This window comes from Mustela putorius, unplaced genomic scaffold (assembly GCF_011764305.1).
Source record: "Mustela putorius furo isolate JIRA1106 unplaced genomic scaffold, ASM1176430v1.1 tig00000054_pilon_pilon_pilon, whole genome shotgun sequence".
Taxonomy (NCBI): Eukaryota; Metazoa; Chordata; class Mammalia; order Carnivora; family Mustelidae; genus Mustela; species Mustela putorius.
The window spans coordinates 244,724-269,959 of record NW_025421262.1 but is presented as its reverse complement, the minus strand read 5'-3'; the positions used below and the strand labels follow the sequence as shown (position 1 = coordinate 269,959).

At 44.9% G+C, this 25,236-nt stretch overlaps 1 protein-coding gene across 1 annotated transcript; it reads left to right on the top strand.

Annotated features, from left to right (window-relative positions):
* The first annotated feature begins 2,476 nt into the window (after window positions 1-2,476).
* On the top strand, window positions 2,477-24,608 carry LOC101683546 (signal-regulatory protein beta-1-like). Its single transcript, XM_045080854.1, has 7 exons — window positions 2,477-2,537; window positions 4,375-4,686; window positions 5,594-5,914; window positions 8,992-9,303; window positions 19,461-19,787; window positions 19,903-20,012; window positions 24,216-24,608. The coding sequence occupies exons 1-6, from the start codon at window positions 2,477-2,479 to the stop codon at window positions 20,007-20,009; spliced, it is 1,440 nt and encodes a 479-aa protein (XP_044936789.1). The 3' UTR covers window positions 20,010-20,012; window positions 24,216-24,608.
* Window positions 24,609-25,236: the final 628 nt, after the last annotated feature.

Here is a 25,236-nt window from a genome sequence, read left to right as displayed (position 1 = left end):
GCACTGTTCAGTTTTCCCGGCATCATTTATTGGAAAGACCGACTTTTCCCCAGTGTATGTTCTTGCCTCCTTTGTTGTAGATTAATTGACTATAAAAGCATGGGTTTATTTCTGGACTCTCTATTCTGTTTTACTGATCGACGTGTCTGCTTCTGTGCCAGTACCATACTGTTTTGATTACAAGAACTTCATAGTATATTTTGAAATCTGGGATTGTGATGCCTCCAGCTTTGTTCTTCCTTTTCAAGATTGCCTCAGCTTTCTGGGGTCTTTTGTGGTTTCATGCAAATTTTCGTATTTGCTCTATTTCTGTGAAAAAATATTGGTGGAGGAACAGAGTTTTTAATTGCATTTAAATTTAATTAATTAAAACTTAAATTCAAAAACTGAAGCAGTGTAAAAATATGTATATTTTATTAAATACTGCTTTATTGTTTTGGTAGGACTACACTTCATTGAAACTTTCAAAGAACAAAGAAAGAATGATGTAAAACATCAGTCTTTTCATAGCATTTATTTATTGAAATGATATGATTTCAGATGTTGGGTTAAAATATGTTAGTTAAAATTAATTTCATCTTTCTCTTTACTTTTCCCGCATGGATACTGGACATCTGAAGCTCCCTGTGGCTCCCCCGGTATTTCTGTGGAGAGAGCCAAGCAAAGAGCAGAAAGGTGAGTGCAAGGAGATAACAGGTGGAAGAAATCTGAGAGGTACAGAGATGGGCTCACGTTTCTCGGGATGGAAACTCACATTTATTTAGCTTTTATTTTGTGCTTGGGACTTTAGACATTCCATGCACATAACTCAGTCCCAGGTTGATATCACTAGCATCTTGCTACCTATTAGGAAATCGAGGCTTGGGTTTTGACCAAGGTCCTGTGACTGGTGCAATGACTTCGAGTCTGGCAGGGCAGGGGGGCCTGGCCTGCACTGGTTTTATTTGTCTCTGAACCCAGCTTCCAGCCTGTCTCTGTCACATTCCTTCTGCCTGCCTCTCTGTCTCTTAGGCAGAGCCCATGCTTCTGGAAACTTCCCGGAAGATGCTCTAGAATAGTTAAACAAATGGATGACCACGGATGAATCACTTTATCAAACTTTTATGAAAAAGCTCTTCTGTGTCAGGCCCTGTATAAAGCCCAGACCCACCAGAGCTGTTTCCAGATGCCACCATCACATCCAACGTCAGGCCAACATTGCTCCTCCCCTCACCTTGGCCAGCGCTGTCCCCCCCCCCCCCCCGTGTCTCTGCTGTGGGATCGGCATCTGGGAGTGGTTTCTCCTCCTGTCCCTGAGTCGGGTCCCAGGTGAGTCCTTCCAAGGGCCCTGTAGGTGCGCACCTGTGTGTGGGCGTGCCTGGGGGCATGCCTAGGGGCATGCATGTGTGTAGTGCAGGGATGCCCAGGGCATAACTCTTCTGCACACGATCTGATTCAGCTCTGTGGCTCTGCCCCCAGAATCCGTGCCGCAACCTCTCGCTTCTGGAGCCTTCTTGAGGGGGCTGCTGACAGGTTGCTCTAAGCTTACCCATCCTCCTTCCTAGGGGCTCTCTGAGGACCTGACGCCCAGCCATACCATGCAGGGGAAGTCCAGACCACACCTCCACCACCTTCTCTCTCTTCAGTTCCTTTTTCTCTTGCTAGTACGGCAAGTCTACTGTCTGCCTCATGAGAAGCCTGGAGGGGAAGAGCTGACTTCCTCTTCCCACAGGCACCCCTATCCCTAAGAGGTATTTGTGGGGGCCTGCTTGGCTGAGGTGACAAGAGAATAGATTCCAAAGCGTCCCCCTCAGGCTAACAGGTTGGTCCTCAGCTGGGTGGGTGAACAGAGAACATGGGGGAGGAGGGATGGCTGGGGGCCCAGACAGACTTGGTTGCTTTTTCTTAGCCCTGAACACCTACCTGGTCCCACTCATTATTATTGAGGACCTACTATGTGCTCGGCACAGTGTGAGGTGCGGGTCATAGCAATGAACCAAAGACAGCAATCCTTGGTTTTTGTCTTGGTTTTATCTGCTCATGTATGTCCCAGCTTGCTTCACTAGCCCTTCTTGGGTGGCATTTAGCCTGCTCTGCAGGCCCTGGAGCCACCATGGCCTGGGCCAGAGCAGGCTGTCTCTCACATTTGTTCAGCACGGAGGAGACTCAGCCCATCGCAGGAGCTCTGTGGCTCCAAGCTCAGGTGGAGCCCAGCCATTTCCGACTCCCCTGTTCTGGGGCCTAAGGGATAGTCAGCATCCAGGCTACAGGCAGCAGACACCTCCCCAGCCACAGACCCCAGGCCTGAGGGTTTGGGGTTTGGAAAGAAGCCTGGGCCACAGGGACCACTTCTCTCCCTGTGGCTCAAACCACTGCTCCGGGCCCCAAGTGGGCATGTGTCCAGGAAACGCATGGGCTCCTGGGAAACCCAGCCGTGGCTCCTGGGTTCCAGCAGGTGGGTACCCAGTGTGGATCAGGGACACTGAGCCTCCTCACCATGGCTGCTACACGCGGCCAGACCCTGGGCTCCCTCCTCACCCTTCTGCTGGGACTCACAGGTAAGTCCTGGGTGCTGCCCAGAGCGAGTACAGAGGCCCTTGGGGGTTACTAAACCCAGCTTCCTTGTGTTGCAGAGGTCTGGGTCCCCGAGTACCTCGCTGAGCCCTCTGCCCACCTGCCAGGGTGCTAGTTTGTGTCCCTTTCTCACTGCAGACCTTGTGTGGAAACAGAGGTGATGGGGGTCAGGAGGACTCGAGGGTGAGAGACTGGGGAAGGACAGGGGGTGGGAAGGGGCCCACCTCCCACCCAGTCTCCCCGATGTCAGCTCTGGTCTGAGTGGCTGGCTGCTCTAGGTCCGAGAGGGTGTGAGGGCCAGAGAGACAGAGGGAGAGGACCTCGAATGTTGGCACCTTGGGCAACGTGGGAAAAGTACAGGACTCTCAGGTGGACAGACCCGCTTCACATCCTTCCTGAGCCCCCGACAGGCTGGGTGACCTTGTACAAGTCACTAAACTTCTCTGTCTCCACCTCTTGTGCGGTGAATTCCATCTTCCACGGGTCACTTCTCTGCTTTGTAGACATGCAGCTTCGTTCTCTAAAACTTCTAATCAGTTTCTTGGGTGTTCAGAATAATTTTTTTTTAAACATTTTTTTTTAAAGATTTTATTCATTTATTTGACAGACAGAGATCACAAGCAGCCGAGAGGCAGGCAGAGAGAGAGGAGGAAGCAGGCTCCCTTCCAAGCAGAGAGCCCGATACGGTACTCGATCCCAGGACCCTGGGACCATGACCTGAGCTGAAGGCAGAGGCTTAACCCACTGAGCCACCCAGGCGCCCGGGTGTTCAGAATAATTTGAGGGGAGGGGCATCTAGCCCTGCAGTTGTCTTGGGAAGACTCTAGGACACAGAGGCTAGGCTAGAAGAGGGTGGGCAAAATTGCCTCAGGGGGAGAGAACTCCCCATCCCCAGAGGTGAGCAAGCAGAGGGTAGATGGACTCCCAATCAGAAGATGTGATTAGGAGGCCCAAACATCCCTATCTACAGTAGCTCTTGACTTCACACTGATGTTCAAGAGGGTAATCTTGAGTCTTTACCATACTTCTCCCTCCAAACAGGACCATCCACGTAGATGTCCAAGAGAAAAGCCTGGGAGACATTTCCCTATGACCCACTGTATCCCCCACATCTCTTCAGCCTGTCACCAAGTGCTGCTAGGCATATCTGCCACATGGGTCTCTCTCTCCTGGGCCAGGCAAGCCTACACCACCTTCTCGCTGGTGTCCCAGCTCCTGTCCCGCCACCCTCCTTTCCATCCCCCACACGGGAACCAATTTCCTTCTAAACCACATCCACGAGGCCACCTGCCCTTGTGTTCACAGTCTCCAGTGGACTCCCATCACGCTCAGAACAGAGTCAGGGTCATCACCCTGTGCCACAGGCTCTTCCCAATGGACCTCTTTGTCCATGAGGCGCAGTCCTATAGGTCTCTCAGCCTCTCAAGCCCACCAAGCCCTTACTCCCAATGTATCTTCACCTGCTTATCCCACTTTCTAGAATGTTCCTCCCTTGCCCCTTCTCATGGCTGGCTCCTCTCTGTCCCTCAGGTTCAGCTCAAAATGTCATCTCCTCCAGGAAGCCTTCTCCATTCTCTTTTAGACTAAGCCTTCTGACATTTTTTTTTTCTTTACCTCTGCACTTCTGGTGTCCCTGAAGTTGAGCCCCAGTTTTAATGATAAATTTGCTTGTTTACTTATCATCTGTTTTACGTTCCCAAACTTGGAACCAGACACAGAGCATAGTCAGCCCACAAGACCTGATGTGCCACAGGCAGCCCTTACAGGTTGTTGAGTGTGCGACGTGTCCTGTCCTGTGGGGTCACAAGCTCTCTTTCACAGCTGGAAAGCCCTTCATTTCTCTGACGGGCCCATCTCAGAGGACAACCCCTGGAAATCCGGTGCCTTTCAACTGTACTGCTGGCCCCTTCAGCTCCTGGGACTTCAATGTCACCTGGATGAAGGGCAGAGACGAGCACCCAGCCTCAGCTCAGCACATAGTGACTAACGACAAAGGCAACTATTCTGTCACCAGCAAGGTGTGGGTGACACTGGCTCGCCAAGATATCTTACTGGGGATCACCTGTGAGGTCACCCACAGAGAGCTTGAGGAGCCCCTGCGGAAGACCATGAACCTGTCCCAAGTACTCCAAGGTGGGTGGGCAGTAGGTGTGTGTATATGTGTGTGTGTGTTGGGGGGATGTTATTCTCCCAACAACACTGGCTTCTAGAGTCTTCTGCCCAGAACCCCAGCTCACAACAGGGAGCCCAGAATTCCTCATTGACATAGCTGACCACAGTGTGGCCAGGAAAGGCATAGGTTTTACAGGCTGAACATGGGGACTGAATCCTGGCCACACCACTCTACATGGGTGACCTTGGGTGAGTTACTTAACCTCTCTGTGCCTCAGATCCCCTCTTACAATGCAAATAGAAATAAAACCACCTTGTAGGTTTCAGGTGAGTATTGAATGTTTTAAGCACCCAGAACAGTACCTGTAAGTTGAGCACCCAGAACCCCCAGTAAGTTGTTTACAAATGTTTGGTCCCAACCTTCCACTTATCATCCTTATAATCTTCTATTATCTTATGACCTGGCTGCAATCTTCCATTTTCCAAACATCTTTGCTCTATTAATATCATTGTTATTATTTTTAAATTAGAAAAATGTCTTATTCATTCAGCCAGTAATGAATAGCTACTGCGTGCCAGGCACTGTTCTAGGGGCTGTGGATACAGCAATAAAATGAAATCCCCGTCTGTGTGAGCATCCTATTTTAGTCGTTCCTAACATTATATTTCATGAGATGAAATATTTCAAACATGCAAAGACTAATATACCAGACCCCTAGTGACCCCTACCATATTTAAAGAACATTAACATTTCACTTTATTTGCCTTACATTGAGGATACAAGAAAACATTATTTCTAAAAAACAAAAACAAACAAACAAAAAACCATAACCAACGAGAATGTGAGAGGTCTCGTGGCAGGACCCTGGGAGTAGGAACAGTCTGGGCAGGCAGGAGTAACTTCAACAGATGCTTCTCGTTATTCTAGTTGTCCCCACCCTGAAGATCACCACCAAGACCTCCGGGATACACATCCATGTGCATCAGAGAGTGAATCTCACCTGCCACGCGGGCCACTTCTACCCCTCCCACCTGCGTCTCACCTGGATGGAGAACAGGCACAAGGTGCAGACGGTGGAGTCGCCGCAGGTCACAAGAAACCCAGATGGGACCTATTCTTTGGAGCACACCTGGCAGGCAGAGGCCACGCTGGAGGGGAGCGAGTTTGCCTGCTGGGTGGTCCAGGATGAGCAGCCCCCAGTCCAGGCCAACATCACCCTGCAGGCCCAGGGGTCAAGGTCAGGGAAAGGTGGGTGTGGTCTCTTGCTGGGGCCTTCTGGGCAGCCTGGCTTGGAGGGCATAAAGACACCAACCATTAGCCTGTAGGGTGTAGGCAGCAGTAGGTCAGAGACTCAGGGCAGCACTGGATGAAAGTGAAGGAAGGAAGGATACCCGGGGCTGGTGATAAAACTCTGAGCCATTCACCCCTAAATTCCCTCCCTCCCCCACACCCTCACCAAGAAGAAGGAGCAGGACTTCCCTTTCCCAATTCCATGTGTTCCTCAGGTAGAAAGTTCTCTGCCTGCAGGAAATGGCAGAGATTACGAGCGGCTGGGTACCAAAGTCTCTTCCAGGAAGGCTTTTAATCACGACTGGTTCTGCTGGAAGTTTCTGGGAGTCAATTTCATTTTATTTCATTTTATTTTTAAAGATTTTTAATTATTTGAGAGCGTGAGTAAGAGCGAGAGAACACACGAGCCAGGGAAGAGGCAGAGAAAGAGGGAGAAGCCGACTCCCCACTGACAGGGAGCCCAATGCGGGACTCCATCCCAGGCCCTTGGGATCCTGCCCTGGGCCCAAGGCAGACACTTCACGAACTGAGCCACCCAGGCACCCCTCTGGGAGTAAGTTTTAAAGAGAGGCCAGAATTCTTGACTCTCTTAGGTGGGAAACGGAGTGGGTGCTGGAGCAAGATTCTCCTCTCTACTATTCAGTATTCTCTGTCTCTCTCTTTCTCTCCTCCAACCCCCTCCTCGTATTCCTCTTTCTACCCTCCCTCCTCCCCATCCTAATCCTCCTCCCCTTTCCCCAGCTCTCCTCCTTTTCGGCCGCACATGACTTCGTCCACTAGGGGGAGCTGCCTGCTAGCGCTTCAGACCCAGGAGCGCGCGCGGCTTTTCTGGGTCCAGCCTGGAACCCCTTGCGAGACCGAGTGACTGGCGGGCGGGGCGGGGGGAGGGATGTTGGGTGGGAAGAGAAGAGAGTATTGTGATTGGCCAGGCCTGGGTGAGCCCAGCGCGGACGGACAGCTCTCGGGGCCGCACGAAGTGGGGAAGGACCGCTCGCTCCAGCAGGTGTGAGCCGCTGCGTCTGCGTGCGGGTGCCGGCGCCCACGCTGCTCCCTGCGAAGGATGGGGTGGAGGCGCGGCTGGCGAAACAGCACGTCTCCCTGGCAGGGGCTTCCACGCTGCATCCCATCTCTCCCCCCCCACAGATCGGGCCCTGATCTGCCTGCTCTAAGAAATCGTGGGGGACTGATCCCACTGGCCATTCAGTTTCTCGGATTCCTTTTTGTTTGTTGTCCAGCAGAAATAAGAGAACCGTTTACCCAGTGGGTTACAGGGATCGGGGTGGAAAACTTCAAATTAGTCTTTTCTCTTCTGAAACGGTGTCTTTAATCTTTCTGACTCTCTTCTTTGCTGACTCACTGCGAGCTCTTTCTTCGTTGTCTCATTTTCCTTCCTTTTCGGGCGCTCGGGGCCTCTCCTGTATTGGGTGAGCGGACCTGCGTAGCTAGACCTCCCCAGTCTAGCCCACAGACCGCTTCTTCAGCATCCTTACCTAGGGCCTCCTTTGGCCTTGGGCTGGCACCTGCAGGGCACTTACCGTGTCCCAGGCGTGCTCGCATGGCTCGGCTGACACGCCGCGGAGGGCCCAGGGCCAGAGGTCTGAGCTGGGGTCAGAAAGCTGGAAGTCTGTCCAGAAATTCAATGTGCTCTTTTGTATATTTGTCCCCCCTTCTTCTGGAGAATACAGACCTCGGGGTGTTCTCATGTCTCCTCTGGAATCTCAGTCTTACACCCTCTATTTCTGGGATTGCCTTCTTCCTGAATGGCCCCGCTGTGTTACTTGGGCCCCTGGGGCCTCCTGTTGCTGGGCTCTGTCTGCTTTCCCATCTCCTCCGAGATGGGATCCTCTCTCCTCTGAAGCAGACTCTGGATATTGTGTGTGTAGGTGGACAGACTCTGGAGCTAAGTTGGTGGGTGTCCCATCACAGGGCTGCCACCAACCGTCTGTGCCCTCAGGCAAGGCGCTGCCTGTCCTGGGATCAGTTCTGCATCTCTGTCTTAACAGCTGTGGCACCTGCCTCATGGCACATTCCTTTCCTTGACCCCTGCTTGGGAACCGAACAAGGGGGCACACAAAGGGCACTGGGCCATGACTGTTTGCAGTCCCCGGGGTACACAGTCCAAAGCTGGGCTGCAGGAAGAAATGAACTCAAGTTCACTGATCATTATGGGACCAACTATAGAAAAGTAGAGGCAGCCGTGATGTAACAGAAAGAGCCCTTAACCTGAAGTCATAACCCTTGGTTTAGAACATGGGTTCTGTTTGCTGTGAGGCCCGTGGGAACATTACCAACCCTCTCTGAGCCGTTTCTTTCCCTAACATCAGAAATACAATTAACAACAATTTCTCAGATGGTTATTGTGAGTATAGGATGATGGTAGATCATTTAAAGAGGGATCATTATGGGATCATTATATTCTACTCTAGTTCCTTTACTTTATTAACTCAGAATTAAGAATCATCTGCAGTTTGCAGATGGGGAAGCTGGGTCATCGAGAGCTAGGTTGCTCGGGCTCAGCCAGGGAAGGGGCCGGGAATGCAAACTCCAGTTGAGGGTGACCCCAAAGCCAGTGCTCCTAACCTCGTCTCTGGGCCATCTGCTTTTCTATAAGACCTGGGCTAGAGTGTGGGGGAGATGTTCCCTTTCTGGGTATGGAGGACAGACCTGAGCCAAGACTGCAGACACAGACCTTGAGGCCAGACTGTCCAACTAAGAACGGCAGCTCTGCCACTGACTGACTACCTAGCCTGGTCTGGGCCTCGGGGTCTTCATCTGTGAAATGGAGCTAGTAAGCATCCCCACCTCCTACGGTTGCAGTGATAACCTGGTGAGTCAGAGTCTGGCGATGTGGGTGTTTGCCGGGAGTCGGCAATGACCATGCTGTCATTGCCTGGCCGCTGATGTCGGCTTCAGAATCCAACTTCCATCAGAAGTAACCTTTATACCTTATGGGGGAGGAAGCCATGGGGCTGCTCAGGGAGCCGCCGGCATCTGGGCACCTCCCTGCCTCTCACGGGAGGGCTCTCTCCCTGCAGGTCGGAGCATCCACCCTTCCTCCTTGCAAGGCCCCCTCCAGCGATCAGAGCCGGGCACAAGCATCCAGCTGACCTACATGTCCTCCGGCTTCCCCTCACGTCACGTGACTGTGACCTGGCTGAAGAAGAACCGCGAGCTCCCCAAGCAGCAGACCCACGTTCACGCCAGCGGAGACGACACGTACAACGTGACCAGCAGAGTGCTCGTCCCTCTGCTGGCTGACGACGTGCTCTCTGTGGTCCAGTGCCACGTCAGTCACAAGTCCATGCTGGTGCTCCACAAAAACATCAGCCTGGACCAGTACCTCCTTGGTAAGGACATTTTCCCTGTTCAGGTGGGTCAGCCCAGAGCTGGGCCGTGCGTGTCTCTGCCTCAGTTGCCTCCTCTGAAAATGGTACAGCTCTCACTTGGTTGTGGCAAGAATTCAGCAAACTAAGAACTGCCATTTACATAACACAGGCCTTGCTCATGCTAACCAATTGGGTGGCAGTTGCTCTGTAGCTACTCATTCTTGTTTGTCCTATCCACATCCCCTCTCTGGGCTCAGTTTCCTCACCTGTAAAATGGGGAACAGTATCTTCTGGGAATTTTGCGTTTTTTTTTTTTTTTTTAATTTTTTTATTTTTTATAAACATATATTTTTATCCCCAGGGGTACAGGTCTGTGAATCACCAGGTTTACACACTTCACAGCACTCACCAAATCACATACCCTCCCCAATGTCCACAATCCCACCCCCTTCTCCCAAACCCCCTCCCCCCGGCAACCCTCAGTTTGTTTTGTGAGATTAAGAGTCACTTATGGTTTGTCTCCCTCCCAATCCCATCTTGTTTCATTGATTCTTCTTCTACCCACTTAAGCCTCCATGTTGCATCACCACTTCCTCATATCAGGGAGATCATATGATAGTTGTCTTTCTCTGCTTGACTTATTTCGCTAAGCATGATACGCTCTAGTTCCATCCATGTTGTTGCAAATGGCAAGATTTCATTTCTTTTGATGGCTGCATAGTATTCCATTGTGTATATATACCACATCTTCTTGATCCATTCATCTGTTGATGGACATCTAGGTTCTTTCCATAGTTTGGCTATTGTGGACATTGCTGCTATAAAACATTCGGGTGCATGTGTCCCTTTGGATCACTACATTTGTATCTTTAGGGTAAAATACCCAATAGTGCAATTGCTGGGTCATAGGGCAGTTCTATTTTCAACATTTTGAGGAACCTCCATGCTGTTTTCCAGAGTGGCTGCACCAGCTTGCATTCCCACCAACAGTGTAGGAGGGTTCCCCTTTCTCCGCATCCTCGCCAGCATCTGTCATTTCCTGACTTGTTGATTTTAGCCATTCTGACTGGTGTGAGGTGATATCTCATTGTGGTTTTGATTTGTATTTCCCTGATGCCGAGTGATATGGAGCACTTTTTCATGTGTCTGTTCGCCATCTGGATGTCTTCTTTGCAGAAATGTCTGTTCATGTCTTCTGCCCATTTCTTGATTGGATTATTTGTTCTTTGGGTGTTGAGTTTGCTAAGTTCTTTATAGATTCTGGGCACTAGTCCTTTATCTGATATGTCGTTTGCAAATATCTTCTCCCATTCTGTCAGTTGTCTTTTGATTTTGTTAACTGTTTCCTTTGCTGTGCAAAAGCTTTTGATCTTGATGAAATCCCAGTAGTTCATTTTTTCCCTTGCTTCCCTTGCCTTTTGCGTTGTTCCTAGGAAGATGTTGCTGCAGCAGAGGTCGAAGAGGTTGCTGCCCGTGTTCTCCTCAAGGATTCTGATGGATTCCTTTCGTACATTGAGGTCCTTCATCCATTTTGAGTCTATTTTTGTGTGTGGTGTAAGGAAATGGTCCAATTTCATTTTTCTGCATGTGGCTGTCCAATTTTCCCAGCACCATTTATTGAAAAGGCTGTCTTTTTTCCATTGGACATTCTTTCCTGCTTTGTCAAAGATTAGTTGACCATAGATTTGAGGGTCTATTTCTGGGCTCTCTATTCTGTTCCATTGATCTATGTGTCTGTTTTTGTGCCAGTACCATGCTGTCTTGATGATGACAGCTTTGTAATAGAGCTTGAAGTCCGGAATTGTGATGAAACCAACGTTGGCTTTCTTTTTCAATATCCCTTTGGCTATTTGAGGTCTTTTCTGGTTCCATATAAATTTTAGCATTATTTGTTCCATTTCTTTGAAAAAGATGGATGGTACTTTGATAGGAATTGCATTAAATGTGTAGATTGCTTTAGGTAGCATAGACATTTTCACAATATTTATTCTTCCAATCCAGGAGCATGGAACATTTTTCCATTTCTTTGTGTCTTCCTCAATTTCTTTCATGAGTACTTTATAGTTTTCTGAGTATAGATTCTGTGTCTCTTTGGTTAGGTTTATTCCTAGGTATCTTATGGTTTTGGATGCAATTGTAAATGGGATTGACTCCTTAATATCTCTTTCTTCTGTCTTGCTGTTGGTGTAGAGAAATGCAACTGATTTCTGTGCATTGATTTTATATACTGACACTTTACTGAATTCCTGTATAAGTTCTAGCAGTTTTGGAGTGGAGTCTTTTGGGTTTTCCACATATAGTATCATATCATCTGCGAAGAGTGATAATTTGACTTCTTCTTTGCTGATTTGGATGCCTTTAATTTCCTTTTGTTGTCTGATTGCTGAGGCTAGGACCTCTAGTACGATGTTGAATAGCAGTGGTGATAATGGACATCCCTGCCGTGTTCCTGACCTTAGCGGAAAAGCTTTCAGTTTTTCTCCATTGAGAATGATATTTGCGGTGGGTTTTTCATAGATGGCTTTGATGATATTGAAGTATGTGCCCTCTATCCCTACACTTTGAAGAGTTTTGATCAGGAAGGGATGTTGTACTTTGTCAAATGCTTTTTCAGCATCTATTGAGAGTATCATATGGTTCTTGTTCTTTCTTTTATTGATGTGTTGTATCACATTGACTGATTTGCGGATGTTGAACCAACCTTGCAGCCCTGGAATAAATCCCACTTGGTCGTGGTGAATAATCTTTTTAATGTACTGTTGAATCCTATTGGCTAGTATTTTGTTGAGTATTTTCGCATCTGTGTTCATCAAGGATATCAGTCTATAGCTCTCTTTTTTGGTGGGATCCTTGTCTGGTTTTGGGATCAAGGTGATGCTGGCCTCATAAAATGAGTTTGGAAGTTTTCCTTCCATTTCTATTTTTTGGAACAGTTTCAGGAGAATAGGAATTAGTTCTTCTTTAAATGTTTGGTAAAATTCCCCCGGGAAGCCGTCTGGCCCTGGGCTTTTGTTTGTTTGGAGATTTTTAATGACTGTTTCAATCTCCTTACTGGTTATGGGTCTGTTCAGGCTTTCTATTTCTTCCTGGTTCAGTTGTGGTAGTTTATATGTTTCTAGGAATGCATCCATTTCTTCCAGATTGTCAAATTTATTGCTGTAGAGTTGCTCATAGTATGTTCTTATAATAGTTTGTATTTCTTTGGTGTTAGTTGTGATCTCTCCTCTTTCATTCATGATTTTATTTATTTGGGTCCTTTCTCTTTTCTTTTTGATAAGTCGGGCCAGGGGTTTATCAATTTTATTAATTCTTTCAAAGAACCAGCTCCTAGTTTCGTTGATTTGTTCTATTGTTTTTTTGGTTTCTATTTCATTGATTTCTGCTCTGATCTTTATGATTTCTCTTCTCCTGTTGGGCTTAGGGTTTCTTTCTTGTTCTTTCTCCAGCTCCTTTAGGTGTAGGGTTAGGTTGTGTACCTGAGACCTTTCTTGTTTCTTGAGAAAGGCTTGTACCACTATATATTTTCCTCTCAGGACTGCCTTTGTTGTGTCCCACAGATTTTGAACCGTTGTATTTTCATTATCATTTGTTTCCATGATTTTCTTCAATTCTTCTTTAATTTCTCGGTTGACCCATTCATTCTTTAGAAGGATACTGTTTAGTCTCCATGTATTTGGGTTCTTTCCAAACTTCCTTTTGTGGTTGAGTTCTAGCTTTAGAGCATTGTGGTCTGAAAATATGCAGGGAATGATCCCAATCTTTTGATACCGGTTGAGTCCTGATTTAGGACCGAGGATGTGATCTATTCTGGAGAATGTTCCATGTGCACTAGAGAAGAATGTGTATTCTGTTGCTTTGGGATGAAATATTCTGAATATATCTGTGATGTCCATCTGGTCCAGTGTGTCATTTAAGGCCCTTATTTCCTTGCTGATCTTTTGCTTGGATGACCTGTCCATTTCAGTGAGGGGAGTGTTAAAGTCCCCTACTATTATTGTATTATTGTTGATGTGTTTCTTTGATTTTGTTATTAATTGGTTTATATAGTTGGCTGCTCCCACATTGGGGGCATAGATATTTAAAATTGTTAAATCTTCTTGTTGGACAGACCCTTTGAGTATGATATAGTGTCCTTCCTCATCTCTTATTATAGTCTTTGGCTTAAAATCTAATTGATCTGATATAAGGATTGCCACTCCTGCTTTCTTCTGATGTCCATTAGCATGGTAAATTCTTTTCCACCCCCCCTCACTTTAAATCTGGAGGTGTCTTCGGGCTTAAAATGTGTTTCTTGGAGGCAACATATAGATGAGTTTTGTTTTTTTATCCATTCTGATACCCTGTGTCTTTTGACAGGGGCATTTAGCCCATTCACATTCAGGGTAACTATTGAGAGATATGAATTTAGTGCCATTGTATTGCCTGTAAGGTGACTGTTACTGTATATGGTCTCTGTTCCTTTCTGATCTACCACTTGTAGGCTCTCTCTTTGCTTAGAGGACCCCTTTCAATATTTCCTGTAGAGCTGGTTTGGTATTTGCAAATTCTTTCAGTTGTTGTTTGTCCTGGAAGCTTTTAATCTCTCCTTCTATTTTCAATGATAGCCTAGCTGGATATAGTATTCTTGGCTGCATGTTTTTCTCGTTTAGTGCTCTGAAAATATCATGCCAGCTCTTTCTGGCCTGCCAGGTCTCTGTGGATAAGTCAGCTGCCAATCTAATATTTTTACCATTGTATGTTACAGACTTCTTTTCCCAGGCTGCTTTCAGGATTTTCTCTTTGTCATTGAGACTTGTAAATTTTACTATTAGGTGACGGTGTGTGGGCCTATTCTTATTGATTTTGAGGGGCATTCTCTGAACCTCCTGAATTTTGATGCTCGTTCCCTTTGCCATATTGGGGAAATTCTCCCCAAAATAATTCTCTCCAGTATACCTTCTGCTCCCCTCTCACTTTCTTCTTCTTCTGGAATCCCAATTATTCTAATGTTGTTTTCGTCTTATGGTGTCACTTATCTCTCGAATTCTCCCCTCGTGGTCCAGTAGCTGTTTGTCCCTCTTTTGCTCAGCTTCTTTATTCTCTGTCATTTGGTCTTCTATATCACTAATTCTTTCTTCTGCCTCATTTATCCTAGCAGTTAGAGCCTCCATTTTTGATTGCACCTCATTAATAGCTTTTTTGATTTCACCTTGGTTAGATTTTAGTTCTTTTATTTCTCCAGAAAGGGCTTTTATATCTCTCGAGAGGGTTTCTCTAATATCTTCCATGCCTTTTTCGAGCCCGGCTAGAACCTTGAGAATTGTCATTCTGAACTCTAGATCTGACATATTACCAATGTCTGTATTGATTAGGTCCCTAGCCTTTGGTACTGCCTCTTGTTCTTTTTTTTGTGTTGAATTTTTACGTCTTGTCATTTTGTCCAGATAAGAGTAAATGAAGGGGCAAGTAAAATACTAAAAGGGTGGCAACAACCCCAGGAAAATATGCTTTAACCAAATTAGAAGAGATCCAAAATCGTGAGTGGGGAGAAAGGGGATAAAAAGAGGTTCAAAAAGGAAGAAAGAAAAAAAAAAACAAAAAGAAAAGAAAAAGAAAAAGAAAAGAAAAGAAAAGAATTTTTTTAAAAAAGAAAACACCTAAGAAAAATGTAAAAAAATATATATATATATTAGATAAACTAGTAAAAAATCGTTAAAAAAGAAAAAGGTAACAGTTAAAAAAAAAAAATTTTACCCGAAGGCGAGAGAAAAAAAAAAAATGAAAAAGAAAAAATTAAATTAACTGCAAGACTAAAAAAAATCACAGGAAAAAAGCCCTGAGTTCCGTGCTTTGCTTTCTCCTCCTCTGGAATTCTGCTGCTCTCCTTGGTATTGAAACCGCACTCCTTGGTAGGTGAACTTGGTCTCGCCTGGATTTCTTGTTGATCTTCTGGGGGAGGGGCCTGTTGTAGTGATTCTCAAGTGTCTTTGCCCCAGGCGGAATTACACCGCCCTTACCCGGGGCCGGGGTGAGTAATCCGCTCGGGTTTGCTTTCAGGAGCTTTTGTTCCCTGAGTGCTTTCCGTAGAGTTCCAGAGTACGGGAATACAAATGGCGGCCTCCTGGTCTCCGGCCCGGAGGAGCCGAGAGCCCAGGGCTGTACTCCTCAGTGCGCCCTCAGAGAACAGCGCCCAGTTACTCCCGTCTGCCTGACCTCCGGTCGCGCTCCGAGCTCACCGAGCCTGCGACTGGTTCAAGGTAACACGGAGCTGCGAGCTTACTGTCAGCTCTGTCTCTGTAGCCGGCTTTCCCGTTCCAATACCCGCAAGCTCTGCGACACTCAGACACCCCCGATCCTTCTGTGACCCTGCGGGACCTGAGGCCACGCTGAACCCGCGTGGGCTTCGCCCTGGTTTAGCCTCTGGAGCGATGTCCCTCAGCGGAACAGACTTTTAAAAGTCCTGATTTTGTGCGCGGTTGCTCCGCCGCTTGCCGGGAGCCGGCCCCTCCCCCCGGGGTCTATCTTCCCGTCGCTTTGGATTCACTTCTCCGCCGGTCCTACCTTTCAGAAAGTGGTTGTTTTTCTGTTTCCAGAATTGCTGTTCTTCTTCTCTTCGATCTGCTGATGGATTTTCAGGTGTTTGCAATCTTTAGATAAGCTATCTAGCTGATCTCCGGCTAGCTGAAGCAGTCTCAGCTTGCTACTTCTCCGCCATCTTGACTCCTCCCCGAATTTTGCGTTTTTATTATTGTTTTATATGAAGAACATGTCAAAGTCTTTTTTTTTTTTTTTAATCATCTGATATTTTTGTTGTGTTTGATTTCCCTGGCCTGCATGAATGCTTGACAGGTCTGTAAATTCAGTGAGGTCATATGTATCATGACCAGAAGGAATTATAGCAATCATCCCATTGTTTATGACAACTCTAAAGCCCAGAAAAGGCAAGTGAGTAGTCCAAGGTTGCATAGCAGGAAAATTAATTCCTTAAATATGTATAGGACCTTAAAGCCTATAAAATAGTTTCCTCAATATTTTTTTCTATTATCATGGCAATAAAGGCATTATGTCACATGAATAAAAATACTGATATTAACACCTCAAATGAGCTTAGCACACAGCCAGTAAAGCACACGTGTGTGAGCTGATTCATTTAATGTGTGCCACTGACCTATACTGTTTGTCCCACTGGTGATTTACACAAGGAAACTGAGATTCGAAGAGGCACTCTGCCCCAGGTTGTAAAGCTGGTGAGTGAGAGAGCTTTTGCATGAATTCAGGCTTCTAACTGCTTTTTACCATCGTGGGATCACCTGCTTCGGTGTCTTTGAGTATAAAGTAGGAAAATGATCATTTAGGGGGTCCCCCTTATCTGAGCATTTATTATATAATTTCCCAGAGTTGGGACAAGCATATAGAAAAGCAAAAATCATAGAAAATACAAATATTGACAAATGAATTAATTACTTATAAAATTAACCCCACTCAAATCCCTCCCTGCTTAATATCCCTGCATCTCTGCTGGGTTTTCCATCACGGAAATGCCCCTGTGGGTGTGTCTGTCTGGGTTCCCCTGAAAGCAGAACTCCAAACCAGGACTGGGTGCATGTGTTTGGGAAATGATCCACAGAGGCACGGAGGTTGGGATAAGGGATGGGGAATGTTGGACAGGGAAAGCAGGACACCTAAGAAAGTGTGAGTTATTGAACGGGTGCCCTGGTGGGCAGCTGAGGCTTGGCACCGCTGGGACACCCTCAGGAACTAGGTAGACTTCTCCTCAGAATGCTCGTCCTCAGAACTAGGTAACAACCCCTGGGTGGGGAAGGGAGCTGGGAATGTGCCCACACGGTCTGGGTGGCATTTGGTGGTTAGGGAGAAATCCCAAGGCAGCAGATCTGGGAAGTGTTGCGGGAGTTGCAGGAGGGAGAGGCACATCCCAGCTCAGCTGCTCTGAGACGGAGTAGTGCGGGGGAGGGGAAGTAGGGCTCAGAAACCCTCTGCACTTGAACAGCATTGCCTTGATTGAAGTGTGGCCAGTGAGACACCACACTGTGAGGAAGAATCTGCATCCATTGCAAAGTGAAATCAGAGATCTTGCCAAAGTTGTGTTGCAAGAAGTTGATGCCGGTGATGCAGGGGAACTGCTGGGATCACAGGCGAAGCCTCTGAGTGCTTCAAGGTAGAAAAAGATTCACAATGCTCATGATTCCGTTAACATCATTGGAGGACAGGTGTCATCTGCTCCTGGTGAAAATTGGTAGAATATTCAAAAGCTTTCAAATAATTTTTCCAATACCTTTTAATAATGGTGCTGTGAATGTGGAATCTGTAGGTACCATATGGATTTGTTGGTACTGTCGTGTAAGGTTTTGGGAAAAACTATATCTACCTTCTTATACTCCCAACACTCATTCCTTCTAAAAGTTGGTGCATAGTTGTGGTTATTTATTACATTTAATTAAAATATAAATTTAAAAAATTAGTTTTATCACTGAAATGTTTTTCAGGATGAAACTGCAACCCATTCTTCCTTGACAGTGTCTATGAAATTGGGGCCTGTTTTGTATGTGTTTCTTCTAAGTGGCTTTTTGTTGTTTTCTTTCTTTTTTTTTTTTAAGATTTTATTTATTTAACAGACAGAGATCACAAGTAGGCAGAGAGGCAGGCAGAGAGAGGAGGAAGCAGGCTCACCACTAAGCAGAGGGCCCAATGTGGGGCTCAATCCCAGGACCCTGGGATCATGACCTGAGCCGAAGGCAGAGGCTTAACCACTGAGCCACTCAGGCGCCCCTGTTGTTTTCTGATACCAAGTAGCCTTCTGTGTTTAGCTCATTTGATTTTGTGAGGATTCAACAAGGCGTCATATGTGCTGCCATTGCGTGCGTGGGAGCAGTGATCACTCGCTGTGCCTGGGTCTCTGTCCTCCCAGCACTGCCTGGACACCACACAGCCAGGAGAACTCCCTGGCAGCTAGAAGGGACATCTGAACCTCTCCCTCCTTTGAGCATCTTTCATGGTCCATAACCCTGGCCTGGGGGGTACCTTATCCTGGCTTATCCTTCCTGGACATCACCCCAGTTCCAAGGCCTGAATATTCCCTCCTCAGGGTCCCCGTACCCTTTGCCTGGGAGCAATCCCTGCTTATGTGCTGAAGGGGAAATGGTGAGTACAGATAAAGACCTTCTGGTGTTGGCCTGCCATGTCTACCCATCCATTAAGCAGCACTGACAGAATTTTATGAGGCTGGGTGGGTTGATCAGATGCCCTTTGTTTCTTCTATGGCTCAACAGAAGGAGTTTCTCTCCCCAAGACCAATGAAGGAAATGTCTTAACTAGGCCAGCGACACATGATTTGACCTTGGACAATTGCATGACTTAAGAATTTTGGAGACAGAGGGAAAGTGACTCAACAAGCTCTTGCATTTGACTGTGGTGTTAGTGCAAGACCTCAATCTGGACCTTCCTGCCCTTGGTTTAGGGTTAGACAGTACCATGCTGTGTGTTCATATGAATTCTACTGAAATACATAACATTTTATAGTATCTAACACTTTTCACATTTTCCTCATTATGAATACACTCTACTGCACAGCTGGAAATCAGTTGAGAAGAATTACAGAAGTTTTTAGATCATAATTTTAGAAGCCAGGATCACAAACACATATGGTCTTAAAGTTGAGAAAATGATGGTAAAATATGCTATATCTGTTGTAATCCCAGCTTTGCCCCCTTGTGACCCTGGGCAAGTTTCTGAACTTCTCCACGCCCTAGTTCCTTCCTGTTTAAAATCTCAGTGGCTTGGACTCATAACCATATAGAATCTGTACATCTTCAGATCTTATTATTATCAAGCCATAGAATGAGGCAGCTGACTTGTAGGTTCTTAAATAGAATTTAATGTTTATCTTTGCATCTTTTGTGGTGAAAGTGGAAAAAAAAAGCAGAGAGAGAGAGAGATGATTTGGATGGGATTTGAATCCCATCATTCTTTCATCCATGCATTCCTGTGCATGGATCCATGCATCAAACATGCATTCACTCAATGCACTCTCAGTCCTGCATTTACTCATGCATGCACCTGTTACCGGGTCCTGAGTCCTCCTCTGGGGCAGGCCCTGGGCAAGTGACCCATCTTCAATGAGCTCCTGGGTTCCCACTGTGGACTTCCTATAGTAATTGTCTGCATTCTCCGGACTGTGTCAGTTCCCCCCACAGTGACAGCTTCCCAGGCTTCTTTCTCCGTGGACTTGGTGGCTATTACCTGCCACGTGCAGAGATTCTATCCACAGAGTGTGCATCTCACCTGGACAGAGAACTGTCATACCTTCGAGGGAGCCGAGCAACTTACATCCAAGCAGAATAGCGATGGGACCTACACCTTGGAAAGCTCGCATTTAGTGAATGTGTCGGGGCAGGAGTCTGAGCGGGTCCTCACCTGTAAGGTGCAGCATGAGGCACAACCTCCCATCCAGGCCAACCTCATACTGTCCAGAGCAGCCCACAGCACATACAAGCCCATGGAAAGCTTAGGTAAGCTCACCTCTACAGCTCAAAGCTACTGGGTCACCTTTGTCTAGTAAGTGGAGTGAGGTCCTTAAACTCACAGAGCACCATTTGCTGTCTCCTTCTGCCCATTGGTACTTAGGTCCACAGATGCCTGTCCTTATCTTTGTGGCTTTCCTTCTGGGCTTCAAGGTGTTGCTGGTGATGAGTTTCATAGTCACATACATCTGCAGGCGGCGGAACCTGTAACAGGTGAGTTGGAGGTAGACCTCAGTACATAGAGAGTGAGGTCATGATATGGTCATGGGCTGGCCACAGTGGTCCAAGGTGAGCCCATTATTCCACACAGCCTCAAGAAAAGGTTGAGAACACTGCTGTTTTCTCTAAATGTCTGAGCAAGATCTCAGAAGCTTCCAGCTGTCATACATCCTGTAGTGGCCTGGGGTTTGAAGGTTTTTCAGTAAAGTCCCTTGGAATCCTGGGCAGGGGTCCAAGGTGTGAAGGTAGGATGAAGGTCAAAGCTTTCAGCTCCAAACTCCAGAGAGTGCCCCCATATACTGTTTCATATGTCAAATTTCATAGGAGTTATTTTTGGAATAAATAAGAAAAGTAATGCTAAACTTTACTAATGGAGTTGACGAAGGAGTGGAAGGCTTTAACTAGTGGCAAAGATGATTGTGTGTGGGGGAGAATTCAGAACTCAGACAGAGGGGCTGGGCTGCAGTGGGTAGGGGTAATTTTTCTGATTTGCACCATCAATCTCATCTTGAGAGGGCCTGCCACATAGTATGTGCTCAAATTTTGCAAAATATTAACATTTTGCTGTTAGGATCCTCTGTTTCTTTAAAAACACCATCCTGAATTTGGTGCTTATTATTCTCAAATTAGATTTTATAACTTTATAACATACTATAAGTCCTTAAGCAATATGCAATGTTACTTTGCATGTTTCAGATTTTATGTAAATGCTATTATATGTACACAGTATTCTGGAACTTTCATTCTTTTATGCTCAACACGATTTGTGGGATTTTTCATGTTGTTGTACATAGCTCCATTCTGTCAATTTTCCATGACCCTGTAGCTCGCTTTTGTAAGAATATGCTACAACTTAGAAATTCTTCTCAGGATGGTATGAAAGCTCTGTCTGCTGTTTGGGTAATACAGCTTTGCAACAAGCATTTCTGTCTCTGTGTCCATGGGCTCACGTGGGAGTGTCCCTCCAGCTCCTCTGCTGTGGTCTGTGAAGCAACCGTTTTAGTATCCTTTGGAAGCTTTTGTAATACAAAAAAAGCTTTTAATTTTTATGAAGTTTTACTCTTTCTGTTTATACCTTTGAGCTGGCTTTATTCTTCTGAGCTCTTGCTTGTGTGTTAGAGATGGTACGGATCTTATTTTTTTTCTCCCATTGAGATAAAATGTCCAGAACTTACTGATCAGACAGCTGCCTTTGCCATAGAACAGACCATTCCATAAATGTGTGATTCTTTTTGGAGGTCTTATTGCCATTGAACTACTTCTCTATCTCTGTCAAAACTTCCCTGCCTTGAACATTGGGGGGCATATGGCCCTTCTTTTCACTCTATCTGTATCTTTGGAGTAAATATCCAGTAATACTATTGTTGGGTCATAGGGTAGCTCTATTTTCAACTTTTTTGAGGAAGCTCCATACTGTTTTCCAAATGGTTGCTCCAATTTGGATTCCCACCAACAGTGTAAGAGGGTTCCCCTTTCTCCTCAACCACTCCAGCATTTGTTGTTTCTTGTCTTGTCGGTTTTTGCCATTTTAACTGATGTAAGGCAGTGTCTCAATGTGGTTTTGATATGAATCTCCCTGATGGCTAATGATGATGAACATTTTTTCATGTGTCTGTTAGCCATTTGTATGTCTTTTTTGGAGAAGTGTCTGTTCATGTTTTGTGCCCATTTTTTGACTTGATTATTTGTTCTTCGGAGGTTGAATTTGAGAAGTTCCTTACAGATCTTGGATACCAGCCCTTTATTTATAGTGTCATTTACAAATATCTTCTCCCATTCCATGCATTGTCTCTTTTTTTGTTGACTATTTCCTTTGCTGCACAGAAGCTTTTTATCTTGATGAAGTCCTAAAAGTTAATTTTTGCTCTTGTTTCCCTTGCCTTTGGAGATGTGTCTTGAAAGTAGTTGCTTTGGCTGATGTTGGAGAGGTGACTGCCTATGTTCTCCTCTATGATTTTGATGGATTCCTGTCTCACACTTGGGTCTTTCATCTTTTTAGAGTTTATATTTGTTGATGCTGTAAGAGAATGGCTGAGTTTCATTCTTCTTTATATGGCTGTGCAATTTTCCCAGCACCATTTATTGAAGAGACTGTCTTTTTTCCATTGGATATTTTTTCTTGCTTTGTTGAACATTATTTGACCATGGAGTGATTGCTGTTGTTAGGACTTTCAGTACTATGTTGAACAATAGTAGTGAGAGTGGGCATCTTGTCCTGATCCTGATCTTAAGGGAAAGGCTCTCAGCTTTTCCCATTGAGAATGATATTCACTATAGGCTTTAAATAGATGATATTTATATAATTGAAGAATATTCCCTCTATCCCTATATTCTGAAGGTTTTAATCAGGAAAAGATGCTGTATTTTGTCAAATGCTTTTTCTGCATCAATTGAGAGGACTATGTGGTTCTTTTCTCTTCTCTTACTTCTGTGTTCTGTCACATTGATTGGTTTGCAAATGTTGAACCACCCTTACTTCCCAGGGATAAATCCCACCTGGTGGTGATGGATAATCATTTTAATGTACTGCTGGATCCTATTAGCTAGGATCCTGTTGAGAATTTTGGCAAACTGTGGAAGGAGCCAAGATACCATTCAGCAGATGAATGGGTGAAGAAGATGTATTCCATATATTCAATGGAATATTACTCAGCCATCAGAAAGGATGAATAACCAACTTTTGCATCAACATGGATGGAACTAGAGGAGCTTAGGCTAAGTGAAATAAGTCAAACAGAGAAAGACAATTGTCACATGGTTTCATTTAATTGTGGAACATAAGGAACAGCATGGAGGACATTAAGAGAAGGAAGGGGAAAATGAAGGGGCTGGAGAATCAGAGGGGGAGACGAACAATGAGAGACTATGGACTCTGGGAATCAAACTGAGGAGAGGTGGGTGGGGGGATAGGTGAGCCCGGTCATAGGTATTAAGGAGGGCACAGATTGCATGGAGCACTAGGTGTTATATGCAAACAATGAATCATGGAACACTACATCAAAAACTAATGATACACTGTATGGTGACTAACATAATATAAGAAAAAATTATTTAAAAAAACATCCTCACCCTGTATGTCATGGGGATGAGAGTACAGTACAGGGGAATACAGTCAACAGTTATAGAATAACGTTGTGTGGTGACAGAGGTTGATTACACTTACTGTGGTGAACATTGCCTAATGCATATAACTTTCAAATCAAATTACTGTGTTGTGTATTTAAAACTAATCAGCATTGTAAGACAACTTTAATAATAAAAACTTCAAAAATATTCTAAAAATAAAATATACCTTTGCATGGAAAAAGAAAAAGACCCATACATAATACGTATTTGGCCAAGTGATTTTTGACAAAGTTTTCAAAACAATTCAATGTGGAAAGGATTATCTTTTCAACAAATGTAACAATTAGATACTCCAATGTTAAAAAAAAGAAGACTCTTAACTATTTCTTTATACACTAAATTCAATATTTTCTTTTTTTATTGTGTTATGTTAGTCACCTTACAATACATCATTAGTTTCTGATATAGTGTTCCATGATTCGTTGTTTGCACCCAGTGCTCCATGTGATATGTGCCCTCCTTAATACCCATCACTGGGCTCACTCATCCTCAGTTTGCTTCCCAGAGTCTATAGTCCTCTCTCCCTCTGATTCTCTGCCTTCATTTTTCCTTCCTTCTCTTAATGTCCTCCATGCTATTCCTTATGTTCCACAAATAAGTGAAACCATATGATAATTGACATTCTCTGTTTGACTTATTTCACTCAGCACAATCTCCTTCCTAAAATAATACTATCTAATATCAATATTACTGAACAACACACAAAAATACTAAGAACAAATTAGTATGATCAGATGGATCATACCTAAATATAAAATCTGAAATGATAAAGCTTCTAGAAGAAACCATTGGGGGGAAAAAACCCAACAAATCTAAATCTTTTTGGTCTTGGGTTAGCAGACACTTCATAGATAAGACAGGGGAAAAACAGTCTATAAAGGAAAACATTGATCCATCTGACTTCATGAAGCTTTAAAACTTTTTATTCTTCAAAAGATACTGTTAATAAAAAGAAAAGGAAGGTTACCGACTGGGACAAAATAATTGTCACATGAAATCTAATGAAGGACTTGGATTGGGGACAACTGCCTGTTTGTACTAATCACTTTTAGAATTGGTGGCTTCTTTCAGGCTGAAATGTCCGAGAGGTGATTGCAGCCCGGACCTGAAGGCTGGCAGCCATAAGGCATTTACTATCTGGTCTTCTAAGAAGTTTGCAATGCCTGAGAGAATATTTAGAGAACTCTAACAATAAAGCAGCAAGAAGACGGACAATCACATTTTTTATGTGCATAAAAAAGATTTCATCAGAGCTCCACCAAAGAACATCTATGAGCATCAATGAGAGTTTTGCTGATGCAAAAATGTATTAAAAAAAAAAAAAAAAGGACTGCTCTGTCCCAGTTTATAATACGTTTCAATCCCTCTTTTGGACAAAATTTCCCACCTCATCTTGTTGTTCAGAACGGCTATGGCTTTCCTTGGCCCAGATGCATTTTAGAATCACTTTGTCAACTTTCATTAAAAACCCTCTTACAATTATGATTTGATTGCTTTCACTTTGTATATCCATGTGGGCAAATTGACATCTTTCTGATACTGAGTTTTGCCACTCATGGACATGAGGTGTTTGAGGTTTTCTTTGATGACTTTCAGTTCATCAGTTTACAGGGCTTTTTAGTCTCATGATGGTCTTATGCAGCCCTACTTAGAGCTATCTTTAATACTTTCTAGTGTATGGAATCTTAAAATATTATTATTATGTGTTTGGGACTGCTGTATAAGAATGTAATTGAGGGGCGTCTGGGTGACTCGGGTTAAAGAAGGTAATTGAGTTTTGAAAATTGATCTTCTAACCATCAAACTTATCACACTCAGACTAATGCACAGACATTCCCTTCTGTGTAACTCTTACAACATCAATAATCTCACCTAGGTTAGTTTTTACCTTCATTAAGGTTACAGATGCACACGCTTCAACAGGCAAATAGTTCTATACTTTCTACATATGAAAACTGGAGTCTCCCGACCTCCTGCTATTTTCCACCTCCCAGAGACAACTATTTTCCACTCCTTTAATTGATAATTTTTCTCTAGATTCTATACTCAAATCTCATAGAGCGAGCATGTATTGTCTCTTCTTGACTTCTCA

Bases quoted from the DNA above. Each gene is read 5' to 3' on its own strand.
- LOC101683546 (XM_045080854.1), top strand. From the start codon at position 2,477: ATGGCTGCTACACGCGGCCAGACCCTGGGCTCCCTCCTCACCCTTCTG. The intron at 2,538-4,374 runs GTAAGTCCTGGG...TCTCTTTCACAG, and splicing joins CCTTCTGCTGGGACTCACAG to CTGGAAAGCCCTTCATTTCT. The intron at 9,304-19,460 runs GTAAGGACATTT...GGACTGTGTCAG, and splicing joins CCTGGACCAGTACCTCCTTG to TTCCCCCCACAGTGACAGCT.